Source organism: Triturus cristatus, chromosome 3_1 (genome assembly GCF_964204655.1).
Source record: "Triturus cristatus chromosome 3_1, aTriCri1.1, whole genome shotgun sequence".
NCBI lineage: Eukaryota > Metazoa > Chordata > Amphibia > Caudata > Salamandridae > Triturus > Triturus cristatus.
The window spans coordinates 469,358,790-469,376,621 of NC_140583.1; the positions used below are offsets into that span (position 1 = coordinate 469,358,790).

General features: G+C 43.0%; 1 protein-coding gene across 2 annotated transcripts in view; it reads left to right on the top strand.

Annotated features, from left to right (window-relative positions):
- The window catches only part of ADAMTSL3 (ADAMTS like 3), a 2,432,792-nt gene that overhangs the window by 1,760,239 nt on the left and 654,721 nt on the right, over nucleotides 1–17,832 (top strand). For both annotated transcript variants that reach the window (XM_085644288.1, XM_085644289.1), the window contains exons 13-14: nucleotides 1,022–1,226; nucleotides 5,921–6,068. In XM_085644288.1, the coding sequence (XP_085500414.1) occupies nucleotides 1,022–1,226; nucleotides 5,921–6,068 (353 nt within the window). The remainder of the gene's footprint in view (nucleotides 1–1,021; nucleotides 1,227–5,920; nucleotides 6,069–17,832) is intronic.

Here is a 17,832-nt window from a genome sequence, read left to right on the forward strand (position 1 = left end):
AATGTTTAGGGGTGAACCTGCCAAAAAGGGACAAGTCCAACATCCTCAGTATCCAGCCAATGTATTGCATGCTGTAATTAGGATGCCATATAGTAAAACTCTAAACAAGGAACCTCAAGCACTCCTTTACCCCACGTTCTTTGTAGTTTTGCCAGGCGTACTCTCCTGCGCCTGTTGCCCCACAGGAGGTCTGCCAGCAAGCCATCTAGTGTCTGGGAGTAATGCCATGGAACCATAAAGAGTGAGTGTTTTAATGCATACAAATATCAGGGTAGGATAATCATTTTTACAATTGCAATCTGGCCCATAAGAGATAATGGTAGGTCACTCCAAAATTGTGTCGAGCTGTGTAATCCGCCAATCATTTTTCCAATGTTAAGATCTAGGTAGGAAGAGGCTGGGTTTGCCAGTCGAATCCCCAAGTATCTTGTTCACTCGGTCCTCCATGGTAACCCCGCCTGTGGTAAATTCAGAGTGTGGTATTCCCACCAGTCTTACTATGGGGATCAGTTTGGATTTCCCTGGATTGATACGGAGACCCTAAACATCTCTAAATCTTCGTAGGTCCGCAAGGAGGAGAGTCACTGAACCCGCCAGTCGCCGGAGGTAAACAAGCGTATCATCAGCATAAAGGGAGACCACATAATTGGTCTCCTCCAGCTTGATTCCCCAGGGCCCCATCCGATCTCGCTATGTGGCTGCCAAAGGTTCTATAGCCACTGCAAACAAGAGTGGTGAAAGCGGGCAGCGCTGACGGGTTCCCTGGCAAAGGGCAAACGTTTTGGATGCCAAGCCCCCAACTCTTATTCTGGCCAAAGGGGCTGTGTAGAGCAATTGGACCCATTTGAGGAACCTCCTCCTGCTCCAACCCGTTGCAGCAAAGCTTAATAACAAATACAGTGCCCCAGTTTTCTGAATGCTCCCCCAGGTAAGGGCTTTGTTTATCATTCAGCTATTTAGTTTTCGCTTGAATGGATGTACAGTTCACAACAGCCATGTCACAGTACCTTCTATTTTTCAGCTGGGAGTTTACTCCATGGACTTCGTGCTCTGTGTCCTGTGGAGGCGGTATTCAGCGACGAAGCACTGTTTGTGTGGAAGAGACCATTCATGGAGAAATACTGCAGGTGGAGGAATGGAAATGCATGTACGCCCCCAAGCCACAAGTCATGCAAACCTGCAATCTATTTGATTGCCCTAAGTGGACTGCTATGGAATGGTCACAGGTAAGTTACCGAAAAAGACTTTTCCTTCTCAGCGAGGATACAGTGCAGGAGAAAGGTTGATGGGGTAGGTGTGGCCATCTGTTATAATGTATTGAAATGTATGGGAATCGTATGATCTAAACATTTCTGCAAGGGTACCTCAAGAATAAGGGATGGAATCTATAAAGAAATGGAAAAGAGCGCGACTTGTGTACATGTCTGTGCATGTTGGCTTAAAACTAAAGTTGCATGTTTCTACCACCTGTGAGAACGCCACTGGTCAGGTAATGCTGTAGGTTAAGATGAACATTTAACACTATGCACAATATTTACAATTTAAATCTATTTAAGGATAAAATAACATTTATCCAGACAAATACCATTAAGAAAAACAACAGGGATGTATTAACCAGGAATTACTTATACCAAAAACAGATTTTCACAAAATAATTGGTATAAAACATGCACATAGTTTAAAAGAGAATGTTTGTTTAGATATTATTCTAAGGCAGGAGAACTTGACGGTGTGCAGCTCTGAAATGAGAGCAGAATCTCAGGCAATGTCCCATGATGGTTTGATATTTTTGTCTTGGCTTAATGGAGTCTTGTGATTAAGCGGAAAAAGGGTGAATGATTCAGAACACAAGGGCATTTGATCAATGTGGCGAGGGCTTTCTGATAGAAGCCTTAAAAGTGAAGCCTTGGGGCAGCTGCAGGTACAGAAGGTTGTCCATGAAGACAGGCTACCTTTGCTGGACTCCACCAGGTAGTCTTTCTTCTCTTTCTGTACTCATGGTTCACTCCAAATTTTCTGAATTATAATTTTCCTGGTGGTTCTAGTTAGGCCTCCACAAAATACGAGAACATCTCTGAACCCAAAGCTCACACTTCTATTGTATGTAAATACCTCACTTCCAAATGAAACAAAATGAATACTGACTGTGGTTGGAGTGCTGTAGAGTAGACCATAGAGAAGAAATGTCTTAGTTGTAAGCCAGAAATGGATGCGAACACGTCACCAAATGACAAATGGCCTTATTTAGGGATTGGTGGGAAGAGGATGGCTGTGTTACCATCAGTTTAGCTTCCACTGGCTTTGCCACCAGTAAAATCTAACTAATGGGCCCATCTGTAATAGGGTCACTGGGTCAAAGTAACAGCAGGAGTACCATCATTCATTTTCTCTGCTCTTCTCCGCCATGTAAGGCCTGGCAGAAATTATTAGTGAAAATGTTAAATGTCGACCACCCATGTGCCAGGGCCATTTACTTTTTGTTCACTTTAGAGTTTATTTTCTTTGACCAACACAAGTTTGCCAAGCGGATGCTTTTAATATGCTACCTTCCCACCAAACTTAACTGCTGTGAAGGCAGCTGCCGTAGCAAGGCTGGTGGGGTTCTCTAGATGTGGCCAATGGTCCTGCTAAAACTCCACATAGGGGAAGGAGACGCTCATTAGTCAATGCTGGGTGTAAGGTCATTAGTCATTGCTGCGTGTAAGGTCAATGAAAGTTTTGAATGGCTTCTCTCGAAGGGTGTTTTCTTTTGCTGGTTAAATGGATCTTCAGTCCCACCACTGGGAAAAGGCAGCAGAATCTGATTTCATAGTCAGGGCTCCGACTTGCAAGAGTTCTCTAATTGAGTGGAGGTGGTGATCAAAAAATCTCAGACAAGTAAAAAGCTGCTATAAAGCCTTCAGGGATTGCATTGTTCCCACACTGATGCTTCATCCCTGTCTCTGAAGGAACTTTAGAAGGACCGCAATATCAATGATTTGTAAGGCTTCTCTGTTGGTGATGTGTAATGTGATTTGGAGGCAGTTTATTGGAATTCTGTGTTTGAGGGTTTGCAGACTACCAGCCCTAAGAGGCAAGTCCGGTCCCACGAGCAGACTGATGCAAGAAAGTAGCTATTCAGCTTCTTGCCTCTATGTTCAAGATTAAAGTAGGGTTTAGGGGCCAAGTGTAGCCTCCTTATAGGTGGAAGAGACCTTTAAGTCTTCAATTCTGGGCATTTTTTTTTTTTTAATTTCGTTTTATATTGCACGAACTAGACCCGAAGATATCTGATATCAAAGCACTTTACATAGCCCCAGTTGCGGTACACAAGGACACATTTATTTTTGTTGGGCATGGAGAGATTAAGTGATTTGCCCAGAATCACAGGATGTTGAGCGTCGTAGCCGAGACTCAAACATTGTTCCTCAACTTTGACTTAGAGGTCGACCGCTCTAGCCATAAGGCTACATCCTCTCCGGCAGCATGTCTTCACCCTGTTTTCAGCAGTATGTCTTGGGATTTGGCTCGAGGCTGCTAAGCTCATAAAACATACATTAGGGGTTTTCGAAAGATAGAAAACCTTCACTTTCACTGGAAACCGTTCTGTGAGTCAGAAGAGATAAACACTGCCCAGCCTAAAGCCAGCCACCTGTTGCAGACTCCTTTGAGAACAATACATTTGTGGTTCTTAAAACTTTAACAAGCCTTCCTGGTAGCCACAAGAACTTCAAAAAGAACTGTTTGTATTTAAATGGCTTTAAATAATCATTTGTGTCAGTCAAGAGAATGAGGAAATACAAATCATAGATAAAGTAGCAATTTTAGGCATTTTATAATACATACTTTTGGAAACACACTTTAGCGATGTGAATTTCGAGTCAAGAACTTTATATCAATGTATATTTCCCTTTTAAAATGTGCTAAGTAGAGTATCCGCACAAGAGTTGACATAAGAGAAGACAAACTTCAATTGGATTTTTGGTGCTAATTCACACTTGGACTGTTGATTCAATGTATGCACCATATACCATTAAGGACAATATATAATTTCTCTTCTGCCATATTTTATAAACCACATAGTACTTGTCACATACGTTTTCTAGCTGCGCAGCAGTAATTTCGCTTTTATGACAATGATAATAATTACAATCAGTCTTGAACTTGTACTCAGTTTCTTTCAAATCTAATTTCCTTAAAATAATCAATACCATTACCCACTTATGGTACTCCATTTAATGACTAGGAATGGACAAAAAGACTGGGTTGGTCCTTTCTAGATTAAAATTCATGCTGTGTAGATCACACTCAGATATCAGCAACTGGCTAACTAAAATATGAAAATCTAGGCACATGGCAGCCAGTATCACTTATGCAAAGTCAGTCTCTGATTCAGCGAGTGGTTTCTCAGTTCTAGAGACATACATGAACACTGAGGAGACAATGCTTGCGTCAGTCACCAGCCGAGGTGCATAAATACAATAATGAAGAGTTTACACAGTTCACAATACGCAAATGGGATTTCTTGCATAGATAAAATCAGTTTTCATTGCACCAAAATGTCCAGACTGTAAAATGCGCTTTCTGGCAAAGCTGATCGCGCAAGGCATGCTCATTATAACATTCTCAGTTAAACAATCATCTGATTTTGTTTTGCACCTTCGAAGGGCAGCCTTTTATATTCCTTGATGGTGTCTATGCATTTTAAGGAAATATGCATCAAACGTATCAATAACTGATTGCCTTTGCCAATAAACAGCAGTGTTGGTGCTGGAAGTATTTGTGAGGTGATGGTGCTAATATTGTTGGTAAGAGTGGTAGTCTTGGTATTTTTGTTGGTGGTATTGATGGTGGTTTAAGTGGTGTTGGTGGTATTGTTTGTGGTATTGGTATGGAGCTGCTGCTGTTGGTGGAGGTACTGTTGGTAGTGGTGATACTGACGTAGGTGGTATTGGTATTGGTGTTGGTATTGTTAGTTCTATTAGTGGTGGTGTAGTATCGATGAAGGAGTACTATTGGAAGTAGTGGTGGTATTAATGGTGATGGTATTGATGGTGGCATTAATAAAAGTGGTATTAATGGTGACGACACAAGCAGTGCTGCTGTTGGTGGAACTGGTTTTAGTTGTAGAACTGGTAGTATCAGTGGTGTGATATTGATGGTGGTATTGGAGGAGGCGTAGAATTGGTGCTTATCAGGTTATTGATATTGTGATGTGGCATTAGTTGTGGTGATATTAGTAGTGGAAGTAATGTGACATTGGCAGTTTTGGTGGTTGTATAACTGGTGGTGGTATTGATCAAGGTTTTGGTAGTGGTGGTATTTGTGGCAATGGTACTTGCAGTGATATTGATCAATCAATATTTGTTAAGTACGACTGCTTATGAGGGTCTCAATGCACTGGGGAGCTGCAGGTCTGACTCGGCGCTCAGGTCCAGTCGAAGAGCCAGATCTTGAGATCCTTCCTGAATTGGGTCAGCGACGGGGATGGCCTGAGGTGGTGAAGCAGGATGTTCCAGGTTCTGGCGGTGAGGTAGGAAAAGGATCTTCCACCGGTCGTTGTCTTGCATATCCAAGGAACGGTGGCAAGGGTCAGATGGGTGAAGAGAAGGTATCTGGTGGGTGCATGGAATGAGAGGCGGTGGTTCAGGTATGCTGGTATTGATGGTGGCTTTGGTATATATGATGGTATTGGTATTGGTGGTGGCATTAGTATTAATGGCATTGGTGGTGGTACTGACAAAGCTGGTTATGGGAGTATTTGTGTGGGTGGTATTCGTGGTGATAATAACATTGCTGACAGAGCAGTGTGTACAGAATGAAAACAAGTGAGATTGATAAAAAGGACTAAGTGCTCACACCAGTATTTCTTTAATTGGGAAAATTGTATTTGCCTGACTTTGTACATAGTTAATTTTTAATGTATATTGTTTTCTTTTAGTGCACAGTGACATGTGGCCGTGGCTTGCGGTACAGAGTTGTACTGTGCAATGATCATCGTGGACAGCATACTGGTGGGTGCAACCCACAGTTGAAGCCACATATAAAAGAAGAGTGTGTAGTTGCAGTGCCGTGTTACAAGCCAAGAGGTAACCACAATTGTGCTTAGAACATCCTGACGTTGACCACGTGTCCTAACATTGTTAAGCATGTAGGAAGTATTAGAAGAGCATTTCGTTATTCCAAAATTGACATGGTCATTTTGCATTTATCATCAATGTGTACAAAGAGTTGCAGCCTGGAAGACCTACTTACTCATTCATCTGTTATATAGGCCCACATCACTACCTCTTTTCACAAGTATTTAAGTGTTGCATATTTGTTGTGCATGCACCTTCTTAACTTTAGCATGGCCCGTCCTTCAGTAGTCAGCCGCTGTGGTATACTGTGACATACCCAGCCACAGAAATCCTGTGATTAATCCGCTGCAACATAGTTCACATAGTTAAGAGGTAAGCCTCTTTTGCAAAATAATTCGCCATCTTCTAAGCAATTTACAATTTGATGAAACGAGCTACCCCAATTTAACAGTTCAAATTTCACATGAGATTAATTGGTGCCCCCAGACCATAGCAGGACAGATCGCTGTCCAGACACTTGAGTCCTCTACTTCCAGGTATATGTAAGCTTTTAAATGACACAACATGTTGTTACTATTCCTAAAGTCCTATGAACAATGGTTGTTAACGATGATTTTGCCATTGGTCTAAAAGAAGCAGTTCTTATTCGTTTGAATTTTGGGAACTCATGATGAATTATTGTTGGAAACCAGGGACCCCATCTCAGCGATTTCTACGATTTGAACACAATACACAAAAGTACAGAAACAAGTATACATTCCACAAATATATGTTAGGAAATGTTTTGTTTAATACATATACAAAAGATATGGAAAAATCGAAATTGTTTCAAAATTTGAATTTCTTTATAAAAGACAAAGCAATATGCTCTAGCAGATTACTTAGTTTTTTCTTTATTCTAATGTATACTTTCTTTTCGTTTGTGCATACAAGTGCGTTAATTGAGGTCACCGGTTGTCAATACTACTGTGAACTGTACTTGAGCTGCTCCTATGAAACAAGCTCAGGATACCCCCACGTGGCACCAGACAGAGTGCCCACTTTCACCCCTGCTATTCATAATAGCTATGGATCCGCTTGCCCGTCATATACAGGAACTGCATCTACTCCGTGGATTACAATTACATACAGGCCCACTCACTGCCTCATTCTACGCAGATGACGTGATGCTGTTTTTGCGCAAACCTACTGAGAATCTGTCCCATCTTCTGAGGGAAGTGGTCAGATTCAGAGTGCATTCGGGCCTGGTCATAAACTGGACCAAATCCGAAATATTTCCGTTGACTCTCGCCACTATTCCAGGGTGACTTGAGTTTCCCCTGCGATGGTGCATTGACCCCCCTAGGTACCGGGCATCCACTTATACTGTAGTGCTCCTGAGGTTATCCGTTTAAATTATGGACTCGCAATTGACTGACTTGGGATACAAATGGATAAATGGACGAGACTCCCTCTCTCCATTGCTGGTAGGATTGCCACAATAAAAATGGTGGTATTGCCACTTTTTTTATTTCTCTTTTTAAACATCCCCATTACTCTGATGGTGACATATTTTAATACACTTCGGTCGCTTCTGATACGACTGGTCTGGTCGGGTAAACAACTGCGAGTGAACTGGGCCACCCTGACTATGCCATTTGAACGTGGGGGCTTCGGGGTCCCTGACTTTTACCTGTACTATTTGGTGGCTCAAGTCCACTTTACGTATTACTGGTATCATATGGATGCCCGGATTCAATATCTCAAACCTGACAGATCACAGATAAATCCTAACTCGTTATCTACAATATTGCCTTGAGGCTTGCCACGATGCCCTACAGAAATCTAAACCTTGCCTACTACATGTTGGGCATGGACCAAGTTGCTAAGATATCTGCAATACAAGTCCCTATACTCTCCACAATTACCATTAGCAGATAATCTGTGGAATCCCCCTACCACGGAGACGCTCACAAAAAAACACTACTTAAGCACAGACTCCAAAAAATGAGCAACCTGTTTCGTGACTCCAGGCCATGTACAACTGCCGAGCTAGCAGCCCGCGGAACGGCCACATACATAGACAATTTCTTGCTCCATAAACTTTGCGGGTCCCTACTGGAAGTCACACCAGAATCCTTGTCTGAACCGGATGACGTCCCCCCGCTTACGCTTGTTATAAACTCACCAGATAGCACTCATCTAGTGTCACGCATATACCACTTATCGCTGTCTCTCCTCCCACCTGTGGGCACTAAAGCGCAAGCATCCTGGGAGCGGGACCTTGATATTACTATTACTGACGACATATGGAGATATTGCTGCACACAGACTCGCTACATCTCAAGTAATTATAGACATAAATTATTACATTTTAAATATCTTCATAGAATGTACGTCACTCCCAAACTACTATCCAAAACGAATCCAACAGTGTCGGATGCATGTATGAGATGTGTAGCTTCATAGGCAGATTTCTCGCACCATGCATGGCATTGTACGCCTGTAGACGCATATTGTGAAGACATTTTTCGGCATCTGTCCATCATGGTTGAACAAACTATACTACCCAAACCATTGATGGCCCTTTTGGTATCTGCCAAACCACTTAAAAGAAGCATTAGAAGGTTCTCTGTGATAGCTTTATTGATAGCTAAACGACAAGTTTCATTACACTGGGGTGGAGCGCAGACACCAACATTACGGGCATGGCTTCGGGACCTCATTTACTGTGATACAATGAGTGATATTTATGCCACACTTCTGCCCATTAGTTCGCGCCCATATGATATTTGGCAACCACTGAAAAACTATCTACAAGCCCACTCCATTGACAGCGACTGAGAAAAATACACATGCACATAGGTAGAATATGACTATCAACTAGACTGAAAATCGGCGCATACTGAATGGCTCCAAAACAACTATCCACTACGAGAAAATTGAAATGTGCAAAAATGTAATGACATCATGATTAATACTGTGACACAACTGTACTGTAATTATTACTAGATTACTTCCTGATTGGTGCTCCTTTGTGATTGTTTTTTTTGTGTTAGTTGATAGAGAGTGCTTTGTATTTGTCATAATGATTCAGTGGGACATGCATGTGTGGGCTATTGCTTCGCACTCCCTGTTTGGTTGCATTATCTCTGAAAAATGCAAATAATTTTTTTTAATAGCTCAGGATACCAACCCAGGGGCTTGTTTACAAGCCCCTTGCGCAACCGGTGCATCACTATTTTTGACGTACCGGCAGCACAGTGTGCTGGCCCAGATTTACAAGGCCGCACAAAGCCACCTGTGTGGCTATTCACGGTCTTGTAAATACTGCCCCTTTTCATGCATCACTTTGCCTGAAAGCTGCATGCCATGGGTGTTGCTGTGGGTTTTCCCATGCAACACCCATGGATTCTGCTGCATTCCCAGATATACAACATTTTGTAAACCTGGGAATGTGTCCGAATCCCACACCTCCCCAGGGGTAGCGTAAGAAGGTGCAACGAGGCGAAATACTTTTATTTCTCCTCGTTTTTTCCTCTTTTTTTTCCTCTTCTCAAACAATGACCCCAATCCCTGTCAGAGTGAACAACCAAAGTCACCAAGTTAACCTATGTTTTACCCTCTGGTAGCTCGGCACAAAAGCAGTGGGACTTAACTTCGAGGCAGTTGTTAGAAATTGGGTTTCTGATTGGCTAGGCTATTCACCTAAGACAGGCAGAACCCACCACTCTAGTCAGGGTAAAGGAGTTACACATCCAAGATAACCCCTGCTCACCTACTTGGTAGCTTGGAAAAGCAGTCAGGCTTATCCCAGAGGCAATGTGTAAAGCGTTTGCACAACACACACACACCAGTGACACAATAAATATGCCGCAAAAGAGACTCCACACAGTAGTACATAAAAATACGTATCTGTGTTGCATATAAACATAGACCAAAACCACATAAACCAATAATCACTTTGCCAACTAGGCAATTGTCATAACATCACACTTAGTGCAAAAAGATAAAGACTTATACGTTGCACATGTCATAAAAACACCATCACTGCACATATAAATGCAACTCCTGACATAATGCACACTATCCTGTGAGTGCTCGGATTAAAATGACATATCAAGACATTCAGGTCATGAAATGCAGCAGGTAATGATTAAAACACATGGTTCACCTTAATCATGGTGAAAACCTAGGTACAGCATTTCTGCACTCCTATGAGGCTGTATACAGTAATTTTCACAACACATTGGCAACAGGAACACCTGCACATCTACCACAGGAATTACAGTAAGTTGCCTTGTGCTGATAGAGCACTTGTGTATGTTTTAATCATGGCCCCTCAGGAACCACGGGTCAATTGTGCCCACTAGGTGCCCCCCAGGTATGTCCTATGACAAAAGGGGGGCACAACACTTACGGTACAGGCAGGGAGAACTCCTTCGGTCCCCCACTTCCAGAATCCCCAAGGTAACTGCTGGGAGCATGCAGCAGAATCGCCAAAGCTCAGCCTTCCCCTCAAGAATTCGAGCCGCCCGCGAAGGGACGCAGGGCAGCGGTGCCTCCTCAACAGCCCTCACAGTACATCTTGGAAATGCTCGAAGCTGCTGGGTGGCGGTTGGTGCTTCTGCTCAACATTTGCAGGTAAGGTGGAGCTGGGGCCTACAGGCCAGTTTGAGTCTTCGGGGATGAGGATCACTCAGAATCCATGAAGCACTGCTCCGTCCAGGGGGTGATGCTCCCAGCATTTATATAAGACCCTCCTTGCCCCTGGAAAAGCATGGGCGGTGTATCTCAGTCGTGCCGACAGGCCTCACCCACCAGACATTAGTAGAGTTCCTCTGTTCCTGCTCCTCTCTGAAGTTTTCCTGCAACTGTGGCCCCTCTCTTCCGGAGCAGACAATGTAAGGCAAACATGGGGAGAGCAGGGGATCCTGGCTCACTACGCACAGCACTCTGAGGTTCTGGACTTTTAAGAGTCCAGAGGTGTCAGGGAAACAACACCCAAAGACCCCTGAGTTCCTTCCTGTCTCGGTGCACAAATAAACAGAGACGCGGGCTTCTCGATGGTGGCGTCAGAGACCAAGGTTTATTTACTGCAGGGACACAGAAGTCATAGGAACCACACAAAGGCAGAATCTACGAGACTGTTCAAATTGCAAGAAGTGGGTTGCTCCTTAAATACACGAAATATGTCTTTAGGCAACATTACACGAATATTTTTCATGCCCAACCCGGTATCCCAAACAGACAATAAACATACATCAAACAATAATTAGTCGTAGGTTTTCGGTATTCGATCAAGTCTCCTTGTCAGTTTTCCATTCTTTGCCCGATCCTCCCCATCATAAAAATCGTATCCTCCCCATTGTAAAAGCCCAGAAGGAGAGGAGCAGAGCCAGGTGAAAGGGATTGAAAAGCAGGATAAGAGGTGTTTATGGATCGTAAACGGGCACGGCTACCGTATTCGGCCTCTCAATCAGGACAATGGACGCGAGAACTAGTATAGCAGGATTGGCCTCAGGCAGGGGAGGCGGCTTGATTCTGCCTAGTCACGCAGCGTCAGCTTCCTCGGGCTTGAGCTTACGTGTCCTTAACAAGGTGATTCTGCCGGGGTCATCGTTCGTCCATTGACTATGTGAGGGCAAGAAACAAAATGGGTGCCGTATCTAAAATGGATGCCATGATATCACAACGGAATGCGCTATTTCTCAGTGAATTCATGCTCGTAGTGCGGCGAAAACACTGTCATGCATACAATGGATCATTTACGGTTCACTGGTACCAAAATCGTGTCAGTACTACGATACCGACTACACGGGCTCGGATCGCTACAGAACCTCAGACCGTCCTTTTGCCCTTACATAGGCAATAGCTTACTCTATATCAGAGTCCATCTCTATGTTCATCATGTCACTGATATGTTGCTGGAGCATTATTCTATCTCGTGGTGTATCTCGAAAAACAGGTGGTCTTCTTACGCATGTAGAAATACAAAGGCCACATAAGGCAGGACCACACTGAACAATGAGACAGCATGAGAATAAAAATACCAATGCAACACCAATGACTATCAGAACCTTCCATCCCCATGCAGATAACAGGCTCCAGAACCATCCCATTAGTAACCAGTTACCTTCCTCTACATGAATAGAGTCGGAGATTTTGTGTAACTTGGAAATGGCCTTATATACCGTTGGTGCATTATCTGGGATAAAAACACAGCAACTCGATTGGATCATCTTACATACTCCACCTCGATCTGCAAGTAGTACATCGAGGACCATACGATTCTGTAACGTCATGAGGCGATCCGCCTGAAGCTCAGCTGTCAGGTTACTAAGGGCACCCGCAGTTTCGGTAATAGTGGATTCAACTACCCGTGTGTCAAGATCTCTTACCTTGTGCCAGAGTTTTTCCACAGAAGCAGATGATAGCTCCCAAATCCCCAACGCGGTTGCCAAATCAGAATTTCTGAACTTGACACTCACGAGGGGGAAAGGGGAATTGGATAAGAAAAAGAGAGACTGCTGCACGTTTAGGAACTGCCCCACCTCTTCTATTAGAAATCTTCTAATGGAATTTCTTCATCAGGAATTTGATTGTGAAGAAATCGGGCCGGACCTGCAGAGGATGAAAGAACAACTTATGCCTCAAATTACATTGCCCTTCTAACTCCCTACTTCACCCTCTGGGAAACTGGTGGCTACCTGAGGAACACTGCAGACTAGCTTCTCTCTTACTGGTAATCTTTGACTTTAATGACGTCCAGAATATACCCAAAATAAGATATAACCAAGTCTCTTCAAGAATTGGAATAGCTGTGAATTGTTCAAGTAAACTTCAAAGGATACAGTTCCAGCGGAGTAGTTCTCACAAGAATATTCGTTTTACTTATCTCTGGTTGATTTGGTAGTTCAAGAAATGATAGTCTCTTCAGGGAATTCTTCGAACTACAAGACCTCTTCAAATCCTGACGAGAACTTCTCTCAGGAAAAACGCAATTCAAAATTAAATAGTTACTGGGAACAGCGTTCCCGATGTGCACATCCTTTCCGCAACAGCGGAGAAAAAATCGTGAAGAAACAAGGTGAAATTCTCTTCAGAACAGGAACAGGAAACGAACGTTGCTCTCAGCCGAGAACTTCAGTTGAAGTGCGCGGTTTGTCGGGAGCTCGCGCTAGAGATTCGCTTGGGCTCGAGACCTTAGTCCAGAGACTAGAGCGCTCTGATTTCGCTCGAGGGTTGCCGCCATCTTGGATTTCCTCTTCGCCGGTCTCAGCAATCAAGAGGAGCAATCTCTGCATTAAGATCCATAAGTGCTGCAATGCTCTTCCATACCTGGAACGAGGAATCATTCTTCTTCTTCTTTTCTTAAGGGAGGGGGTAACAACGGCTACTAGTGAGTTCTTGACAGTACCTCCCTCTAAAGATCGCCCCACCAACCTTGGCTTGTTAGGGTGAGTGTCATGAAATTGTTTCACTAATCTAGCTGCGTGAACATTATCTGCTGATTCCCAAGATCTTTCTTCGGGGCCATAACCTTTCCAGTCTATGAGATAATGCAACTTTCCTCTCTTAACTCTTGAGTCTAAGATTCTTTTAACTTCATATTCTGGATGAGAATCTATTGTGACTGGATTCGGTGGGGTAGTCAGTCTGACATTAGTTGGACTCTTTTTTAGGAGAGAAACATGAAACACTGGATGAATTTTCATTTGAGGAGGTAAGGTAAGTTTAACTGTCACTGGATTGATAATCTTGTTGATCTTAAAAGGGCCCAGAAATCTAGGTGAGAACTTCCTGTTTCCCTTGAGATGTAAATGTCTAGTGGATAACCAGACTAATTCTCCCTTGGAATAATTTGGATTCGACCTTCTTTTTCGATCAGCATACTTCTTGTAAGTCTCTTTTGCTAGGTTTAAATTCTTTCTGGCTGATTGGTAAGTTTCTTGAATCTTATCTTTAAGATCTTTAATTGCTGGGACCTTACTTTCTGACCTTCCCAAAATTATATTTGGATGTCTTCCAGAGTTCAAATAAAATGGAGAAAACCCCGTGGAAGCATGAACCGCATTGTTATATGCGAATTCAGCTGTCCAAATGAGGTCTGGCCATTCGCCTTCTTGGTCTAGAAGGTACAGACGAAGATATTGTTCAATCTCTTGATTTACTCTTTCTGTCTGGCCATCTGTTTCAGGATGATAACTTGTCGAGAATCGGGAATCAATTCCCAACTCTTGCATGAAGGCCCTCCAAAAATGAGAAACAAACTGGGTACCACGGTCAGAAATTACAACTACTGGAATTCCATGTGCTCGAACTATGTGTTGAGAAAATAGTTTGGCCAACTGGGGAGCTGTGGGAAGCTTTTTTAAAGGGATAAAATGACTCATTTTGGAAAAGGTGTCTACAAAAACCAAAATGGTGTTGAAACCCTGACTAGTCGGCAAATCTACTATAAGGTCCATCGTGACAGTGTGCCATGGATGGGGAGCTGTGGGGAGAGGTTGGAGTTTTCCCTCAGGGGCTTGTCTATTGGATTTCCCCCTGATGCATTTGTCACAAGAGCGAATGTATTGTCTCACTTGAGGGATCATGGTGGGCCACCAGAAGTATCTTTTTAGCAATTCTGTAGTCTTCAAAATCCCCTTGTGCCCAGCCAAAGGATCATCATGACAAGCTTGCAATGCAGACTCTCGAATTTCTTCAGTAGGCAGGTACAAAGTCTCTTTCATGTAGGGAAGATTGTCGATCACAGTTCTTTCTTCGTCCTCCTTAGCCCAATTCAGAATTTCTTCATCAGACATTGATTCTCGAACCTTTTCTTTTATTTCAGAAAATTGTAGAACACATATAAATTTTTCGGCAGGTATGATTGGTTTCTTCTGGGTTTCCTCTAGATTAGGAACTGTTCCCAATCGGGATAAGGCATCAGCCTTACCGTTAGCTGCCCCTGGCCGGTAAGTGATCGTGAAATTGAAGTCAGCAAAGAAAAGCGACCATCTTAATTGCCTGGCAGTGAGGGTTTTCGCTGATTTCAGGAATTGAAGATTTTTATGGTCTGTAAATACTGTAACCACATGCCGAGCGCCCAACAAATAATGGCGCCATTCTACAAAGGCGTCTCGTACTGCTAATAGCTCCTTGTCAGCAATCGAGTAATTAATTTTAGGAGGAGTCAACTTTCTGGATCTGAATGCCACTGGATGGAGTTGTCCCGTTTTCTTATGTCTTTGGGATAATATACCTCCTATAGCCAGATCCGAGGCGTCAGCTTCAACATAGAAGGGTTCTTCAATGTCGGGGTGAAGGAGAATGGGTGCCGAGGTAAAGGCTTCTTTGAGAAACTTGAAGGCTGCCTCTGCCTCACTGGACCAATGAAAGGTTACTCCCTTTCTTAATAGTCTGGTGATGGGAGTTACATGTTTAGAAAATTCTTGAATGAAACGACGGTAGAAATTGGCAAACCCAAGAAAACTTTGGATTTCCTTTACATTCTTGGGAGAGGGCCAATCCAAAATTGCCTGAATCTTAGCAGTATCCATGGAGATTCCTTTTTCTGATAAAACGAATCCCAAGAACTCCACCTCATTTTCATGAAAGGCGCATTTTTCAAGCTTCACGTACAAGTTATTTTCTAATAACCGTTGAAGAATTGCTCGAACATGTTGTACATGTTCCTGTAGATTCTTGGAGAAGATCAGAATGTCATCTATGTAGACCACTGCGATGCGATCAAGGTATTCTCTTAGGATGTCGTTGACAAAATGTTGAAATGCGGCTGGGGCATTGCATAAACCATAGGGCATTACTTGGTATTCGAATAACCCGTATCTAGTCCGGAAAGCAGTCTTCCACTCATCTCCTTCAGCAACTCTGATTAAATGATAAGCCCCACGAAGATCTAACTTCGTGAAGATTTTTGCTTCTTTCACCTGGTCTAGAAGCACAGAGATGAGTGGTAAAGGATATCTGTTCTTTACCGTAACTTGATTCAATGCCCTATAGTCGATGCACGTTCTTAACTCAGCATTCTTTTTTTTAGGAACGAAGAACAAAGGAGAGGAAACTGGAGATTGGGAGGGACGAATGAAGCCATTAGCCAAATATTGGTCTAAGTATTCCTTCAAGAACTGATTTTCTTTCTCCGTGAGAGCGTAAATTCTGCTACAAGGCAGATTTGCTCCTGGCTCCAATTCGATCTTGCAATCATATGGCCTGTGTGGTGGGAGTTTTTCAGCCTTAGATTTGTCAAATACTGCCTTTAAATCCTCATAAACTTCTGGAAAGGTTACGGTTTCAATAGCTCCAATCACATTCGGTTTGGTGACTAAAGACTTGACTGGAGAGGTCAGAGGTTGAGGTTCAGAAAGGTTAAAACAATGCTGGTGACAGTAGTCCGAATTAAGTTTCACTGTTCTGGTCTCCCAATTTATTTCTGGATTGTGCTCGGTAAGCCATGGTAAACCTAGGATCAACTGGAACTGGGGAGCATCAATAAGATTGAAATAAATTCTTTCAAAATGCCCTTGATTATGCTTTAGTTCCACCAATTCTGTTTCACATGTAATTGGACCTGAAGTCAGGTTCGTACCGTCCACTGCTCGGACTAGTTCGGCTGTCTTCTTCTTAACAAAGTTTATTCCAATTCTTTTGGCGTATTGTATGTCACAAAAGTTACCCGTAGCTCCAGAATCTAACATCACCGAAACATCTTTGATCTTGTTGGCTTCAAAGCTCAAATCAAATGGTACTGTGAGATGTGGAGAAGCTGATTGTAGGGTGTTTGCCAAATATTGATATCCAGGAGTCGACTTAATTTGATGATCCATCAGGGCAACTCTTTTCACTGATGGAGCTTCTCTTTTAACGGATTATTATTTGTCTTTGGTTTTTTAGGACATTCCTTCACAAAATGCCCCGACTGTCCACAATACAAACATAAATTTCCAGATCTTCTTTTTTCCTTTTCTTCCTTGGAAAGGGGGCCTCGAACACTTCCAATCTGCATGGGTTCTTCTGAAGAGTGCAAATCAGGAGTCTTGGCATTGTCGGTTTTGCCCCGATCAAATCGTGGAGGAATGGTTCTATATTCCCTTTTTCGCTCTGATCTTCTTTCAAACAACCTTTGGTCAATTTGTAATACAAGATCTATTAACTTGGAAACTTCCGTGGGTCTATCCGGAATTTGAGCCAGGGCGTCCTTTAATTCTTCCCTAAGGCCTCTGTAGAAAATTGCTGCTCTTTTGGCTTCTGGCCATTCAGTCTCTACTATCAATTTATTGAATTGAGCTAAGTAGGAAATTAGATCTCGATTCCCTTGTCTTAATTCAAGTAACTCGTTATCAGTCGCTTGAGAAATGGCTCGACGGTCGAAGATCCGGAGGAATTCACTTTTGAAGTCTTCAAAGTTGTACAGCACAGGATCATTACGGGAGACAATAGGCATGGACCAAGAGGCTGCGTCACCACTCAAGTAGGACAATACAAACGCTGTCTTGGACTGATCTTCAGTAAAAATGATTGGTCTACAAAGGAAGTGTAACGAGCATTGGGTTAGAAAGATTTGTGCCTTTTGAGGATCCCCATTAAAGCGTTCTGGTGGGGCTAAAGGAATTATGGGGGAAATGGAATGTATGACTTGAGTAGTTATTTCGGAATTGGGACTAGGGAATTCTTTTCTTTCAGGTCCTCTAGTCTGAGATGAGGAACCGGGGGTATAGGCATTTAACTTCTGCAAGAGCTGTTGATTTTCAATCTGAGACCTTTTAACCCCTTCCTTTAATTCCTT